Here is a 16,485-nt window from a genome sequence, read left to right on the forward strand (position 1 = left end):
ATTCATTGTTCAGGAACAATGAGGAGTGGTGAGAATGTTCGAATTACACTGGAGCCCGTAGAACACCTATTAAACATGGCAAAGATTTGTAGGCGGCAAAAGGCCCTCTTTAGCGTAACCTTCTAGATTGCACATTTTGTTTGTACTGTATAGCTCTTTTGTATACAGTGAAAGAATTATTTATTCCCTGGCTAATTTTTGTAAAACATGAACAATCTATTATTTTAAGGGTGGGTTCATTTTGACATTGAGAGGGAGAATATAATTTTAAAAAATCCAGAAAATCGCATAAGTATTTCATCTCCTACCAATCATTGAGCGTTCTGGGTCCTACAAACCAGTGTTTCTCTCTTAATAACCTTGTCACCTGCATTACATATAGTGTCTTGTATAAAACACTCCTCTCCACAGACTCAATTAGTCAGACTCTAACCTCCACAACATGGGTAAGAACTAAACCAAAGAACTTTCTAAGGATTTCAGGGACCAGATCATAGACCTGGATTGGGCAACAAATCCATAAGTAAGAAGCTGGGTGAGAAGGAGAAAACTGCTGGTGCAATAGTAAGCAAATAGACTGCCAATCGACATTGTTCTTGCAAAATCTCACCTTGTTGGGCTATCCTTGATCATGAGGAAGGTGAGAAAGCAGCCTAAAACTACATGGAGGAGCTATTTGGAGTGATTGGCAGAAGGTGCTATGGTCAGATGAGACTTTTTGGCTTTGACTCTGCTCACCTATGACCCAAAGAACACTGTCCCCACTGCATGGAGGTGGAAACATTATTATATTTTGAGGGTGTTTATATGCTATTCTATTCTATACAGCATAATATTTATACAATGGTGCACTTCCTCCACTCTTTATTGTGGCATGTAGGATGGCTCGGCCCTCTGAAACTGCAGGCCCCGTAGCAGTTGCTATGGTTGTTACTCCTGTAGTTGTGCCCCTGAAAAAAAATAAGAATTCTTGATAATTAAAATAAGAAAGTTCATTTAAATGATTTGTCATTTGATGGAAAATGTTCTTTAATTGTGCGAACGTTTATAAATTGATCAAACCTTAACTTCCCTGTAGCCCTCTAAAAGCAATAAATCTGTCATATCTATGTGCTGCTGGGGTCATACAGAACCAAATATGTTTTTACACTGCTAATGTAAACCACAGGTAAACCTATGTAATTAGTACACATGGCACTGTCTAATTATCTCTATTAAAGGGAACCTGTAACCAGGGACCTCATTTTCACTAAAGACAGGTTGTAGAAGACCATTATACCTGCAGTGCAAAAATGCCTTTCTGACTTTTGTAAGCATTTTCTTTACAATATAGTTTGTGTGTTATAAATTACCTCGCACCCAGACAGAATCCTCTGTGTAGTCCCAAGGGTTGGGCTTTGGTTTGGATGCATTTTAAAAAAATAACATGTGACTTGTCTGTGCTGCTCACTTCTCAGCCCTCGCCTTTTGTGCTCCTGTACAGGTCCTTGATGAGAGATGCAGAATGTAATTATTTTCTTCTTGAAATTAATGTAGAAGGACAAGAAGCCCAAAGTGTTCAAACATCACTTTTAGCTACAAAAAGAGTTATACAGGTCATAGGGGCATAGCTGAGATAGTTTCCAAGAAGTGAATGTCATGCGACTATTGGTAATGCTGGTAGTAAATGCTGGGGATGACTTTATTGCATGTGAACTATGTAAACAAAATATATTTCACGGAGTGCTCATACACTGTATAACTTGCCCCGAAGGTTTACAGTCGTGTTTAGGCGACCTCTATACTTTTACCTACTCAAAGGGATTGTTGGACTGCTGCGCTGTGCACGCCGCAACACAAGTGGGCATCTCTCTGCACATTCACACCGTGCACCACATTTATGTGTGGAAGTTATACCAGAAAAATTCCGGTACACTCAGTTCATGCATTTCAGGCATGTGCAGAGTGTGCCCAATTCATAAAGAATGTCCTTCAGGTCTTCTTGAATCTGTTGCGTGCTGCACATTAGTGAGGCAGTCTGCAGCACTTAAACAGATTTAGATCCATTGGAGACAGGTTTTTTTTTTTTTTTGTTAAAGGGAATGTACCATTTGTTTTTATGCATTGTGAACCAAGGCCATGTTGCTCCTGTGGCTGGCTCGGCACTTCTCCTCACCCTAATTATGCACTGCTCCAGCCTTGTCCTGCCCAGCATAAACTGAGAATATGCAATCGATGTGTTGTCCCTGACAGGCAGAAGTAATCAATCGATGCACCATCTCCCAGCTGCTGCATATGAGTCATCTACCTCAGATTGATTAGTCCTTTCTGGACAGTTCATGCAACCCCTGTGTATGTGGAAGTAATGTGTTTATGGATGGCAGCCAGAGTACCCAGCTTAACCCCTTAACGCTCTGTGCCGTAGCTCTATGGCGCAGAGGTGCGGGGTGTATGAAGAGGGCTCACAGGGTGAGTCCTCTTCATACATAGGTGGGGGTTGTTGCATATTGCAGCAAACCCCCACCACTAATAACCACGATCACGGTTATTTACCGTATATACTCGAGTATAAGCCGAGACCCCTAATTTTACTATCAAAAACTGGGAAAACCTATTTACTCGAGTATAAGCCGAGGGTGGGAAATGCATTGGTCACAGCCAGTCCCCAGTAGTATACAGCCAGTTCCCAGTAGTATACAGCACTGCCCCCAGTAGTATACAGCACTGCCCCCAGTACAGCTTGCCTACTGTAATATACAGCCAGCGCAGCATTAAAAGAAAATAATAAACTTATATACTCACCCTCCAGTGGCCCCGACCTGCAGCGCTGTTCCCCTGATGTCCGCGCGGGTCCTCTTCTGGCTTCGGCGCCCATCTTCTTTCTTCTTTAACTTCGTGCTGGGCGCCGCCATTGTTCTCCCCCGGACGGCGCCTAGTATGACGCGCCGCTGCTGACGTCATACTAGGCGCCGCCTGGAAGAAAAACATGGCACCACCCAGCACGAAGTTAGAGAAGACAGAAGACCGGTACTCCTCAGGTACCGCCGCCATCTTGGATCTGATTGTCACTCCCCCCGAACGTCAAGGGGGGGGGGGGTGAAAATGTTGGCGCATTTTGCAAAAAATGACACCTAACAGCTCTGTGCACCGAAGTATGAAAAAGTTATTCGCGTCAGAAGATGGCGAATTTTTTTTTTTTTTTTTGTACACAATCGTTTAATTTTTGAAAATTTATTAAAACACAATAAAACCTGTATAAATTTGGTATCATCGTGATCATACCAAAGCAAAGAATAAATTGGAGGTGTTATTTGGTGAAAGTCGTAAACACTGAGCCCACAAGAACATGATGTAAACATGTTTTTTTTCCCAATTTTTCCACATTTGGAATTTTTTTCCAGCTTCCCAATATACGGCATGGAATAATACATAATGTGACGGGTATTTTGAAGGTGGAGAGCAAGACATGCGCGAAAAAAACCCTGCGTCCTTAAGGGGTTAACCAGAGTTTTATAATTTTATCTTGAGCAAAACCACTCAGTTCAGGGATTAAACAAGATATGTTTCTGCATCAGTTTAGCTACAGCATTCTGAAGGTATGTTTGGTTCCTAATGCATAAAAAACAAATGGTAAATTTCCTTTAACAAAAGTGCCCCCTGAAGAATCTATATTTATTCAGCAAAGCATAAAAACTCCAAAAACTAAGCATTTCTGACCATATGAGGCTACAAACAGTGTTAATCTGTGGAACCAATCCTGTGTGTGTGTGTGTGTGTGTGTTTTGTGTGTGTGTGTGTGTGTGTTAACACTTAATTTCTAATCAGCCAATCCCATGGTGGCAACTCAGTGCATTTAGGCATGTAGCCATGGTCAAGACAATCTCCTGCAGTTCAAACCGAGCATCAGTATGGGGAAGAAAGGTGATTTGAGTGCCTTTGAACGTGTCATGGTTGTTGGTGCCAGAAGGGCTGGTCTGAGTATTTCAGAAACTGCTGATCTACTGGGATTTTCACGCACAACCATCTCTAGGGTTTACAGAGAATGGTCCGAAAAAGAAAAAACATCCAGTGAGCGGCAGTTCTGTGGGCGGAAATGCCTTGTTGATGCCAGAGGTCAGAGGAGAAAGGGCAGATTGGTTCGAGCTGATAGAAAGGCAACAGTGACTCAAATCGCCACCCGTTACAACCAAGGTAGGCAGAAGAGCATCTCTGCACACACAGTACGTCAAACTTTGAGGCAGGTGGGCTACAGCAGCAGAAGACCACATCGGGTGCCACTCCTTTCAGCTAAGAACAGGAAACTGAGGCTACAATTTGCACAAGCTCATCGAAATTGGACATTAGAAGATTGGAAAAATGTTGCCTGGTCTGATGAGTCTCGATTTCTCCTGCGACATTTGGATGGTAGGGTCAGAATTTGGCGTCAACAACATGAAAGCATGGATCCATCCTGCCTTGTATCAACGATTCAGGCTGGCGGTGGTGGTGTCTTGGTGTGGGGAATATTTTCTTGGCACTCTTTGGGTCCCTTGGTACCAATTGAGCATCGTTGCAACGCCACAGCCTACCTGAGTATTGTTGCTGACCATGTCCATCCCTTTATGACCACAATGTACCCAACATCTGATGGCTACTTTCAGCAGGATAATGCGCCATGTCATAAAGCTGGAATCATCTCACCAGATTTCAATCCAATAGAGCATCTTTGGGATGTGGTGGAACGGGAGATTCGCATCATGGATGTGCAGCCGACAAATCTGCGGCAACTGTGTGATGCCATCATGTCAATATGGACCAAAATCTCTGAGGAATGCTTCCAGCACCTTGTTGAATCTATGCCACGAATAATTGAGGCAGTTCTGAAGGCAAAAGGGGGCCCAACCCGTTACTAGCATGGTGTACCTAATAAAGTGGCCGGTGAGTGTATATTCCAGGCTTGTAGCTGGACAGCATTTTGAATGGAGCGTATGCATACATTTTTCCCAGTGTAACAAAACACAGTCTGCAGCTTTGCATGGTTAGAACTGTTGGTAGATTTCCTCTAAGGGAGTGTTCAGATGGGACAAGTTCTTTTTATAGTTTTTTTTTTTCTTTAAATGGGACAGAGGTTTAGTGCTTTTGTGCATCTGATTCACACCCAGTTGAGCAAATCTAGGAGCAACATGTTCTCAGCATGCTAGTTGTGGGATTTCACCAGAAACCTCTCTGGCTGCATCCTACTGTTTTATTCACTCTTGTATTTTGGTCAATATTTCACAGTAGATGTTTTAAGCCAAAACCAACAGTGAAAACTACAGAAAAAAGTATATGGGTTTCTACAGCTTTGTGTGTTACACATTAACATGAACCTTTAGTTTACAAACTTTGCTGTTAAAACTCCAATTAAAATGTTGCTTAACTTCACTTTGCTTTACTTAAGAAAGTAAAGCAAAGTGCAAATGTTATTGAATTAAAAGCAATATGCACAACACATTACTGGCGCATGCTCGGTGCACCGGTAGGGCTGGATGTTCACCCGGCGCCAAGCTAACAGGCGGACTGCCCATGCGGGGAACTTTGAAACTGGAGTCTAGTCACATAGAGTTGTGGACAGTGTTTTGGGCCTTGTGAGCCAGAGCAGCCGTGAGGAGGCAGGCAGAACTTGACTGGATTAGAAATCTCTCCCAACTATTTGACTGAATAAATGAAAGATGACAAGAAGCAACACAGAGTAGCCGGATTAGAAGCATTGAGATGACTTGAGGCTGTTCTCTAAGGCACTGTCCAGAGTTTATTTAGCTGATCGGAGGTCCCTTTTAAAATACATGCTTCACAAACAAACAGGTGTAGTATCAACGCGTTTTGACGCAAAGCGACTTACTCATGACAATTCAGGCACAAAACTTACCTTATCTTTGTAAAATGGCAGCAAAAGGGGCAAAAATGCTAAAAACGCACAAAAAAGAAAAAATAAATTAAGTTTTATAAATGCTCCCCTCCCCTCTCATGTATTTTGCGTGAAATCACCCTCCTTCTTTGTGTTTGAATTGCATTTGAAAAGGCCACATGTGAATGCGGCCTACGAGTGAAATACTGGTTAAGTCCCTTTCCTTTTTGGAATGGACCCATCATACTGTGCTGTGTGATGTGCATCACTGGACAAGTTCACTCTCCTATTAGCCAAAATGGAACAAAAAATGCTGTTCAGCTGTTATACAATTGCTGAGTACCTGACAACATATAAGGCAAATCCATGTTACTTAATATGGTGATATTGTCATTTATAAAGTAAATCCCCAGGTATTGCATAATCCACTCCCTGATAAATACCATAATGAAGAGCAGGACGGGAGGGGGGGTCTATAAGAACCACCCAGATGCTTTGGCTGGTCCCATGCCTGTCCTGGGGAGGCTGGAGTGGGATTGAGTAACATTTGTTTACATGGTAAATTAGAAGCAGCCTCGTCTCGGACCTGGCAGGACTTCCAGCAGTGTATGGGGGGTTTTATAGTACTAAGAGAAGTGATATAAAACAGATTTGTGAAGTTTTTTTTTTTTTTATTGCCAGATTTATTGCTGCTGTTCATCAGTTTTATGGTGCAAAATAATGGTGGAAAAAAATATAGTACTGCAGATCTATCTTACAACAATCTTACAACTATGGGGCATGTTCAGACTGTCTGATGAAGTTACCTAGTGACTTTGTTTTTATATTGTGCCTCTTATGTGATCCAGGAGTGTTCTGGACCATTCAGCTGACTTACTGACATTACTGTGGAATTGCTCTGTGATCTCTCTAGAAATGCCCTGCTTTACCTTATTACTGACAATACTCAAAATCATGGAGAGCGCCAGATGTCATGTCAGCAATGGCCTTCATTTATCATATAGTGAATGGTCCCTTTAAGATAAGTTACCATTAAAGTTGTCCATTGTCTCAGAAGGATCGCAGCCCACTGTATGACACATTCCGGAATGTATAGGACGGCTCTTTTTTTTCGTCTTCGTCTTGAATAGTGTTGGCATTCAAACAATGAGCACTTCATCCATCTCTGGTTACACCCGCCGTGTGTGTATGAACATACATGTATTTATTTCTAGGCTTCTCCGTGTGAGCACAGAATACTTTTGGGTCCCATTGAAATTCTGGTCAGGGAACGGCTAGCACAAGGGTTTTGTGACTTGTATTTTGTGACAAATGGAAAGATGAAGCAGCCGGGGAACAGCTGCTCATGGCAAATGGCTACAAATGAGTTTACTCTGAGTTGCAATTGAATTCTTAGAATAGACCATTCAATAGACCATAGCAATAGATGTACTTTGGTAGCGAGTTTCATCCTGTACTTGGCCACAGATTAATCACAAGACATAGAGGCTAGATTTCCTTTTATGAGCATTTTACTGGAGCAAGATGATGATGTGAGAATCCTACAAATTTCATTTATGAAATGAAACGTGTATAATGTGATATGCGAAAGATGGATATACACAAATCATTAGAATCAGGATGCCATTCTACCCATCCTACTAAACTATTCATGTAATGTATATGGGAGTGGCAGAAATAGCTGCTCATAGTGGCCATCTCCATGAGATCCAGAGATAGCTAAGCTCTGTCACTCCCATTGGATTCATGCTTGACCTTCTGCTCCATCATTCTTGTGATTGGTGGGGGATTCAATGGTTGGACCCCTTTTCATGATCATGTTAAACGTGGACCAACCCCTTCAAGAGACATAATAGATTCTTTATTATATAGTCCTGTGACTGGCTGGTATGTTTTAAGGATTTGAAAAATATGCCCACTTTCTGCAGATCTATCCCAGGAGACCCCACTATGGTCTGCACCATTATGGAGGACATCGAGACCACGACTAACACAGTGGGGAACAGTGCCCATAACTGTCTATGAGTTGTATGTGGTATTTCAGAGCTGAACTTTAATACCAGATCCATGGGGAACGGTTTATATCCAGGAGCAGCAATGTTTTTGTACAATACTGTACAACCCCTTCATTTTCTGCATTGTGAAAGTGCTGGTCACAATGCCCTGTATAAAAAGCAGGCTACAGTGGGCAACTAATTGCGAAGGTCCATAATTTCCAATCACCAGAGGTGAAAGGACCCTCACACCAGGCTCTGCATAGTGTTACATTGTATAGACAGCGCTGGTATGTATAGCGATTCCACTATTCCAGGTATTGAATCTGTTGCATGTAGGATCTTGTCAACCGGAATTGTAGAGGCTACGGATAAAACAATTCCAAATATTTTCAAGAAAAACGTATAACATTCCTTTGGTCTTAAGCAAGCAGGTAAAGCACACTGGAGTTCAACAAATGTAAAGCTATTTGTCACATTTTGATGCTCACTAGCTTTTGTTGCAGATCTGGATAATCTTGTTTCCCATTTATACATTAGTGTCTCTCAAAGACGTTGATGTAATGTGTTTTAGGGCCTGCGACCCTCTACTTCAAGAGAGTGGCATTAAGTATTTTTACCCACTTGCTTGGACCTTGCTCTCCAAGCTTATGGTTCGCACCATCGGATGTGATGACCTCCTTTTAGAAACTGTTAGTGTCTGGCATTGTACAGGACACCCAGCCTGCCTTACCCTACCAAGAGCTACCCAATGTCAGTTTTTTTTGTAGGGCCTGGCACATATAGGATGCTGTTTTACAGTGGTGCATACAATGGTTTAATGTACATGTCCAGAAACTACATGTGAAGAGGCCAAATTCCCTTAAAGTGGTTTTCCCATGACAAAATTCTGACATTTCAATCCCCTAGTGATGTTAACACAATAAAGATCATTTTAACCCCTTACTTTAAAATTTTACTGAGTTTTATTGCTTTTTTAGCTTCTATCACTCGCTATGGTGCTCAGTGCAAAATCCCATGGTGTGGGCGGGGCCTCTCTAAGCAGTTCTGTGGGGTGACAATGGGGTTACATTATCAGGGTACAGGTGTGTATGCACTTTCATCTGGCTTCTGTACTAACACACTGAAAGAGAGAGATGAGACAGATCCGAGATGCATGAGGTGATTACAAAGAGGGTGTTACACTATGGGCTCTGCTACATCTTATGTGCCTGCCTCCCCCTTCCCCCGGATCACTTATCTCCTTGTAGTTTGCAGCTCTGCTCTCCTCACAATCTCCTGCCAGTAAGTGAATCAGTTTCTGTCTCTGAGCTCCGATGTTAGGACTGCAGGGCGCGAGGCTACAGGCACAGGACACAGAAACCTCATCTGCAGGATCTCACACACAAATCATGAGCGCTGCCAACCCCAAGTCAGAAGTTACAGGGTCGGATCTAGGGGCAACTAAAATTGTGTATACCAGGACTGATAGAGACAGGTTGGACTGAAATGCTGCATTTTTGTTTATAACAGTGAAATTTAAGACTTTACTCGGGCTAAAATGACTTGGACACAGCACCCTCTGGATCAGTAGTACAGAAAGCAAACGCATAGTTTAGTTAGGGACAAAAAAAGCTGATAGTTTAGTCACAAAAAGGATTTTATAATATATTTAAATGTGGCGCTGGCACTGCACTTGCGTCACCAGGTTGATTTCGTGCACCTCTGATAATTATGCACGCCTCCATATTTTTTCTGGTCCTCCTCTGTTTTGGTCCCTAACCAAACTATGTGCTGGAGGGTGGTGTGCCCAGGTCATCTCAGCCTCAGTCAAGTGATAGATTTCCTTTAACTCTACCCTAGTTGGTGGTATTCAACTATTCTTATAACTGGATTGTTTAGAACTGCTTCTTTTTATGGCTTCTCCTAAAGTTTTTTTTTTTTTTTTTTTCTTTTTTAGATTTCTATTCTAAGCCAAGGATTCTAATAAAGTATGGCAGGACACCCTATAGCAGTGGGTGGGTGCACATGGAATCCCAGAAAGCAGATACTTGTGGTCTCACATAAATTAGAAATACTTCAGCAATGTTTCATAATTTCCTGATGTAGCCCCAACATCAACTTGAAAATGTATTCTTAGATTGACATCTGATCGCTCCCCTTATTAGATGGGTGCGATAGACTGTAGATCCTCCTGAGGTTTTGGCTTTTCTTTAAAGGCCTTGTACATCTTCACATAAATATCTTTTTTTTAATATAACCAGTATGGGCTGGTAAAAAACCTCTTTCCTAAATGTTTTTATATAACAAAACATTCTGAATGGCTTTTCCTGTACTGCCTGTAGCTTTCTTCATACTGGCAGGTTACTAGACAATGGCTCCTTCGCTAGACCTCTTCTCTTTACGCTCATTTAGCACTAAGGTAACATTAATACATGTACATTGTATATTATGTATTGCAGTCACAACCATGTGATAACCATAGATTTTGTTAAACCTGCTATTTGTGGTCATTAGAGAGTACAGAGTACGGATGCATTATGGTTGTCTAAATGTGGTTTTAGCATATCCTGACCTATGAAAATGCAGTGTGATCTGGATCTAAGAGAGCGCAGCTATGGGCTGCAGTAGGAGCCATCAGATAGCTTCTCTGATGGGTATCGCTGCGAACAGACTGTACGGAGACTGTTAAGATTTTTAGCCTTTATGTGAGTTGCAAATAATCTACCATACATAGACTATTCCAGATTCTCTTGCTTTCATAAATGTGCTATTGTATACTGATATTCTAATAGCACAATGCTCCCAGCACAGTATGTATGTACCAGGCAGCAGGACCAGCTATTGTGTCTAGGGTTTGGCAGGTGTGAGATTTACGGGGCTAGCCTGGAGATGAGAACATGGTGCACCTGCCCGCCTTTTATACTCTCTTCGGGCTGTGGACTTTGTTGGTTCAGTGCTGTGCAGCTGCTGTGGACGTCTTACTCAGCAGCGCAATTTCCTGTAGAGTTCTGTTTTAAAGAAGTGAAACGCTAAGTATAACTGTGCTAGAACTGTAGTTAATGTTGGGTAATATTGGACGTTGTAGAATTTAAAAAAAAAAAAAACATCTATGTTTACCTTCCATTTGTGTTCATTAGAATGAATTAAAATTCATTGGAATGATGAGTGTACTTCGACAGTATTTGTTTGATGTTGCAAAATTTCCCCTTTTTTCTTTTTCTTCGGATCCTTAGAGACGGATCACATAACCACCAGCTCCAGTGGGCACAATACAATGTTCAACCCTAATTTGATAGTTTCTAAAATGAATATGATCACAACAGAAGCTCATTGGGGAGTGTTCACATGTTGCAATTCAAATGTCACAAGTCATCTTCTCCTCAATCCCTCCTCCTCCTCCTGACTTGCTTCAGCTCACCGCCCCAAGCAATTCTCATTGGACCTGCCTCTTCACCCCCAACCAGGACTATCCACACCCTTCTGGCAGGGAGGCGGGTAATGTTAAAGAAACTATTAAAAAACTGTGAAATTATTCAGAGGCATGACTAAGGCATTTTTGACATAGTCATGCGAGATGCTATTGGAACCTCTCATTAAGTAAAAAAGGCCTTCCTGATAGGTTCCCTTTCAATGTTCCAGTTCCAAACTTTTACCATACTGGTGTCTGCCTGGATCCCTCCTGCTGATTCCTGTGAGATTGTGCATAAGAGAAACATGTTCCTTTATTCCCCCACTATACAGATGATAGATCTGATGCCTTCTTACTCCAGACTACACCCATAAGACATTAGGGTGTGAAGTGCTGGGTGTCATCACTACTACAAAGGATAATATTTTCTATAATCCTATATAAACAATCATTCAACATCTGATAAATCGTTTACTTCTTTTGACTACAGATTATGCAAAATTGTTGCATCAATCACAACTGAGTATTGTGTAATAGTAAAATGCACAATAATATCCAGCATAGAATTTATGCTTCTGTTCTCACCTTTATATATTCCTATCACTTTTGAGAGCTCCAGTTTTTGAGGCTATGAAGCCTGTCATAGAGCCGGATTAGCAGAACAGATTTCACATAGTGTCCCATCTGCAGGCAGCAAGTTATAGAGCAAAAGGAGCTGATCTCAGTCTGTAGTCCTATTTGCAAGCAGCCTGTTGGTGCAGGAGCTGCTGATCAGATTGCACATAATGTCTGATCTGCAGGCCGCATGTTATAGAGCAAGAAAAGCTAAGCATATTGTACATAGTGTCCTATCTGCAAGCAGCATGTTACAGAGCAGGAGGAGCTGATCAGATTGTATCCATGTATTGATTGCGTTTTTTGCCAAACTTATGCCAGCCTCCGTTCTTTACTACATATTGCAAAGATTACTTCTGTATTGCACACATAACTCTTTGACTTACACACAAACAATCTGAAATGTAGACTAAGCTATAGGTAAGAAAGGAAATGTTCCTCTTCCTCCTGTGTGACATATCTCAGATATATCTGTAATCTTCAGATTGACATATCCTGTGGTGGTTATAACAAGGGCTGGTGTGGACTACTGTATAGGCAGGGAGTTCATACACATGATTTTAGTGTCCTATTACTATACCTATAACTGTATTATGTTAGAATATGAAATGCACATTCAGGCTTATTGAATTGTTCTGCCATCTGCAGGTAAGCAAATAGTGTTGCAACTAAAAATGAAGGAATTGGTCATTTCTATTATTTATATGGGTTAAACATTAAAGGGGTTGTCCACTTTAAGCACATTACAGCAAATAATTAATATTGTTTGTGTAACGAAAAGTTAAAAAAAATTTCCAATATACGGAAAGTATATTCTTTTCAAACAATATAAATTATTTGCTGGAATGTGCTTATAGGTGTACAATCCCTTCTAAATATTTGCAAATTATAAATAATGAAAAGAAAGGTGCTCTTATTTATTTCTCCATCATGTGTAAGGGAACCTGCCATCAGAAATTCAGCTAATAAACCACTACCAGTATATTGTGAAGCAGTTGAACAGCTTCTAAATCATGTTTCTATCATAGTCCAGGTTGGTGACATCCTCCAGAAAATCAACTTTGAAGAGAGATGCAAATTAGATGTTATAAAGTCAGGGAGGTGGAGGGTTAAACACTGAAATCAAGCTCTCCCTGCCTCTGAACACCTCTTTCCATGCGATTGACATTACTTTAGATGTCCCTGAATGCACAACCATCAATAACCGTGAAGGGACGTTCTAAGGCAGGGAAAGACGACTTCAGTGTTAAGCTCTCCACCTCTTTGACTTCATAGAGGCCATGAAAGAGACATCTAATAGCTGTTCATCTGCATTACAACATACTGCTAGTGGTTTTAGGCCAATGTCTGATGACTGGTTCCCTTAGAAATTACAAGCAACATTTCTCATATATTTCAACTCTTCGTCTTGTATTTTATACAGTGGAACCTTTGGATTACGAGTACCCTGGTCTGCGTTTTGCAAGACCAGCTTTAATTTTGCAAATATTGTAATTAAACCAAGCATTTTGTGAGCTCTCCCCACTCTGTACTGTACCTCCCTCTCACAAAATTGTGTAACACAATACAGGCGGTCCCCTACTTAAGGACACACGACTTACAGACAACCCATAGTTACAGACAGACCCCTCTGACCTCTGAAGCTTTCTGAATGCTTTACTATAGTCCCAGATTGCAATAATCAGCTGTAAGGTGTCTGTAATGAAGTTTATTAATAATCCTTGGTACCATTACAGAAAAACTCCAATTGTTACTAGGGCCAAAATTGTTTTTGTCTGGATCTACGACTATAAAATATACAGTTTCGACTTGCATAGAAATTCAACTTAAGAACAAACCTCCGGATTCTATCTTATACGTAACCCGGGGACTGCCTGTATTGCGTATTTTACTGTAACCAACTATGTTACATATAAGCGCTCTACATTGTTGCCTTAAAAAAATCCCATTAACTAGCAATTCCTGGTCCTAAGATCCCTGATTGATATTATGCATATTTTATGCACTGAAAAATTTTGCATTTTGGTCAGATTTCAGTCCTTGCGCCAACTTACCATCCATTTGTGTAGTCTTAGGGTCATCCAAGTGTTGTTAGGTTATTACATCTGATTACAGCTGAGTACTATGTGTAGACTGCGACAGGTTGTGCGGACTTAAATAATCTAACTTAGCCTGCACCCGCAAGTCGGAGTGCACTAGCTTTTGTTTTGGTACGTACACTCAGTTTAATGGGCATGCATTGCATTTCTGAAATACCTGGCGCGCGGTGCAAATCAGGAATCAGAGATTTGTGTTGCAGCGGACAACGTGCAGCCATGACCCAATACTGGCACAAACACTTTTTAAATACATGTGCAAACTATGGCAGAAACTATGCAGCAAGTTTTATAAATGTGCTCCAAACTCGCTTGTTATGTAATTAAAAAGACTTAAACTCAAAAGCATTAGTTGTGTGGGGCCAGTCCCCTCTTGAACATGTACTCCCTTGCAATTATTACATTTTGGACACCTGTGAGACTATATTGTTTTTAGCCTTGTGGTTGGAAAGTACCATATTCTGTTTATCTGTATTGAAAGTAAAACACCCATAACAGATGTGACCGATGTAACACACTCTTTCTCTATTTCTTTCAGTGGCGACAGATTTTTTCAGCTCTAAACATCTGGCTGTTCAGGCCCAGAAGAAAATCCTAGGTAAGATGGCTTCATCTAAATACATTGCAACAACCTTCATCGATGACACCAGCGGAGAGGTGTTGGATGAGTTGTATCAGGCAACCAGAGAGTTTACACAAAGCAAGAAGGAGTCTGAGAAAATAATAAAAAACCTTATCAAGACGGTCATAAAGCTGGCGGTCCTGTATAGAAATAACCAGTTCAACCAGGAAGAGATTGCACTTATGGAAAAGTTCAAGAGGAAAGTCCACCAGTTGGCCATGACGGTGGTCAGCTTTTACCAAGTGGAATATACATTTGACCGCAATGTGCTCTCCAAGTTGTTAAATGAATGCCGGGAGCTTCTTCATCAGGTCATTCAGCGCCACCTCACTGCCAAGTCTCATGGACGTATCAACAACGTGTTTGATCACTTCTCGAATTGTGAGTTTTTGGCGGCTCTATACAACCCCTTTGGACCTTACAAAAACCATCTTCAGAGACTTTGTGAAGGTGTGAACAAAATGTTAGATGATGACAATATTTAATGACATTGAGGTCTTTGAAGTCCAATGCTGGAAAACTCAATTTTGGAACTGCTTGCCACCGAGGAGTAAGAGACCGTTCATTAAATGGCGTTTTAACTGCTGATGGTAACACTGGAGCCAGAATGTTTTGTCACACAACGCCGCTTACTGGTTCTTGCTGGAGAGTTGTTACTGGCAGTGATTATATGCGGATAAGTTCCCTCTATTGCTGAACGCAATGTAGGTTGTCAGCAGAAATCACCTTGTACACAGAAATGGGGGTCTGCATATAAATGGGAGGGGGGAGGATCCCATCTAAGGCCTTGCCTCCAAGCACTTCAGTGCAGAAGGTGTATGTGTGTTCCCCTGTAATGTATAATACATAAATATATATTCCCTGATTCTTTTTGCATTATTTCCTGATAACTAAATGACATGGCAGCTTCTTCTTACTTGCTTCTGTTCTCCAATCTTTGTTTTGTAGGTTGTATATTCATACAGATCTGCTGTCATAGCAATGCACTGCATTTTATAGGATATTACAATTGTTTCCCATCTCCTCATTGTGAAAAGTCCTTAATTTGTTAGTGTAGACAGCAGAATTGCACTTTCCTAAAGCCCTGATAAAACTATCTTATGAAAAAAATAAAACAATCTATCCACTGCGAGGTTGAAATGATTTTTCCTTTTTACAGCACACACTGCTCTAGATTATCTAAACGGATTGCACAATTTTTTTGTTCCATGATCCACTTATCTCCTTGGTTGCACAGGAAATTTCACCTCCGTCACACAGTTAATATATTTTTCTTTAACCCCCCCAACATTTCTGGACAATCGGTGCAGTTACTTTTGATACCAAATTTTGTAATTAAGATATCCGGTAGGTGGCATTAGGCTATCTGCTCCGGTCCAGTGCCGCCACCTTTACAATTTCAGAACACAAATAGCTAATTATGTTCTCTATTAGTGGCACTGATTGGTCAGAAACTATAGGGGCTGGTAAAAATACAAAGTGTGCCACTTTATTGTTGATGTAAAAACGTTACAGCTCGGATTGGTAGAGGAGCTTTGAATCCTCTTTAAAGGTCTAAAGTTGTCCCAAGTTTGATTGTTCTCCTATTTCCATATGATAAGGGATAACAATTGTATCAGTGTGGGTCTAACTGCTAGAGCCCCCACTAATTAGGAGAACGGAGGTCATTTTCTCACTAACTGAATGAAGACTCAGAGCTTGGCCATCTCTGACAATCTCAGACGGGAAGTGCCAGAGATAGCTGGCTGCTGTGTTCATATTAATCGAAAAAATGTGGCAGCACTCCAAATTCAGAGATGAAAAAAGGAAGGGTTTAATCCAAAACCAGCGACGTGTTGGTGTTTATCACCTTTGGGTGCTGTGTTCAGAGATTTTCGAAGCTCCCATAGAAATGAATCAAGCAGAAAGACACATGCTCCACC

At 41.2% G+C, this 16,485-nt stretch overlaps 1 protein-coding gene across 3 annotated transcripts in view; it reads left to right on the forward strand.

Annotated features, from left to right (window-relative positions):
* The window catches only part of TNFAIP8 (TNF alpha induced protein 8), a 64,152-nt gene extending 48,460 nt beyond the window's left edge, over positions 1–15,692 (forward strand). For all 3 annotated transcript variants that reach the window (XM_072141117.1, XM_072141130.1, XM_072141121.1), the window contains exon 2: positions 14,480–15,692. In XM_072141117.1, coding sequence (XP_071997218.1) covers positions 14,480–15,048 — 569 coding nt within the window. In that variant the 3' untranslated portion in view covers positions 15,049–15,692. The remainder of the gene's footprint in view (positions 1–14,479) is intronic.
* The last annotated feature ends 793 nt before the right edge of the window (positions 15,693–16,485 follow it).

This window comes from Engystomops pustulosus, chromosome 1 (genome assembly GCF_040894005.1).
Source record: "Engystomops pustulosus chromosome 1, aEngPut4.maternal, whole genome shotgun sequence".
Lineage (NCBI taxonomy): Eukaryota > Metazoa > Chordata > Amphibia > Anura > Leptodactylidae > Engystomops > Engystomops pustulosus.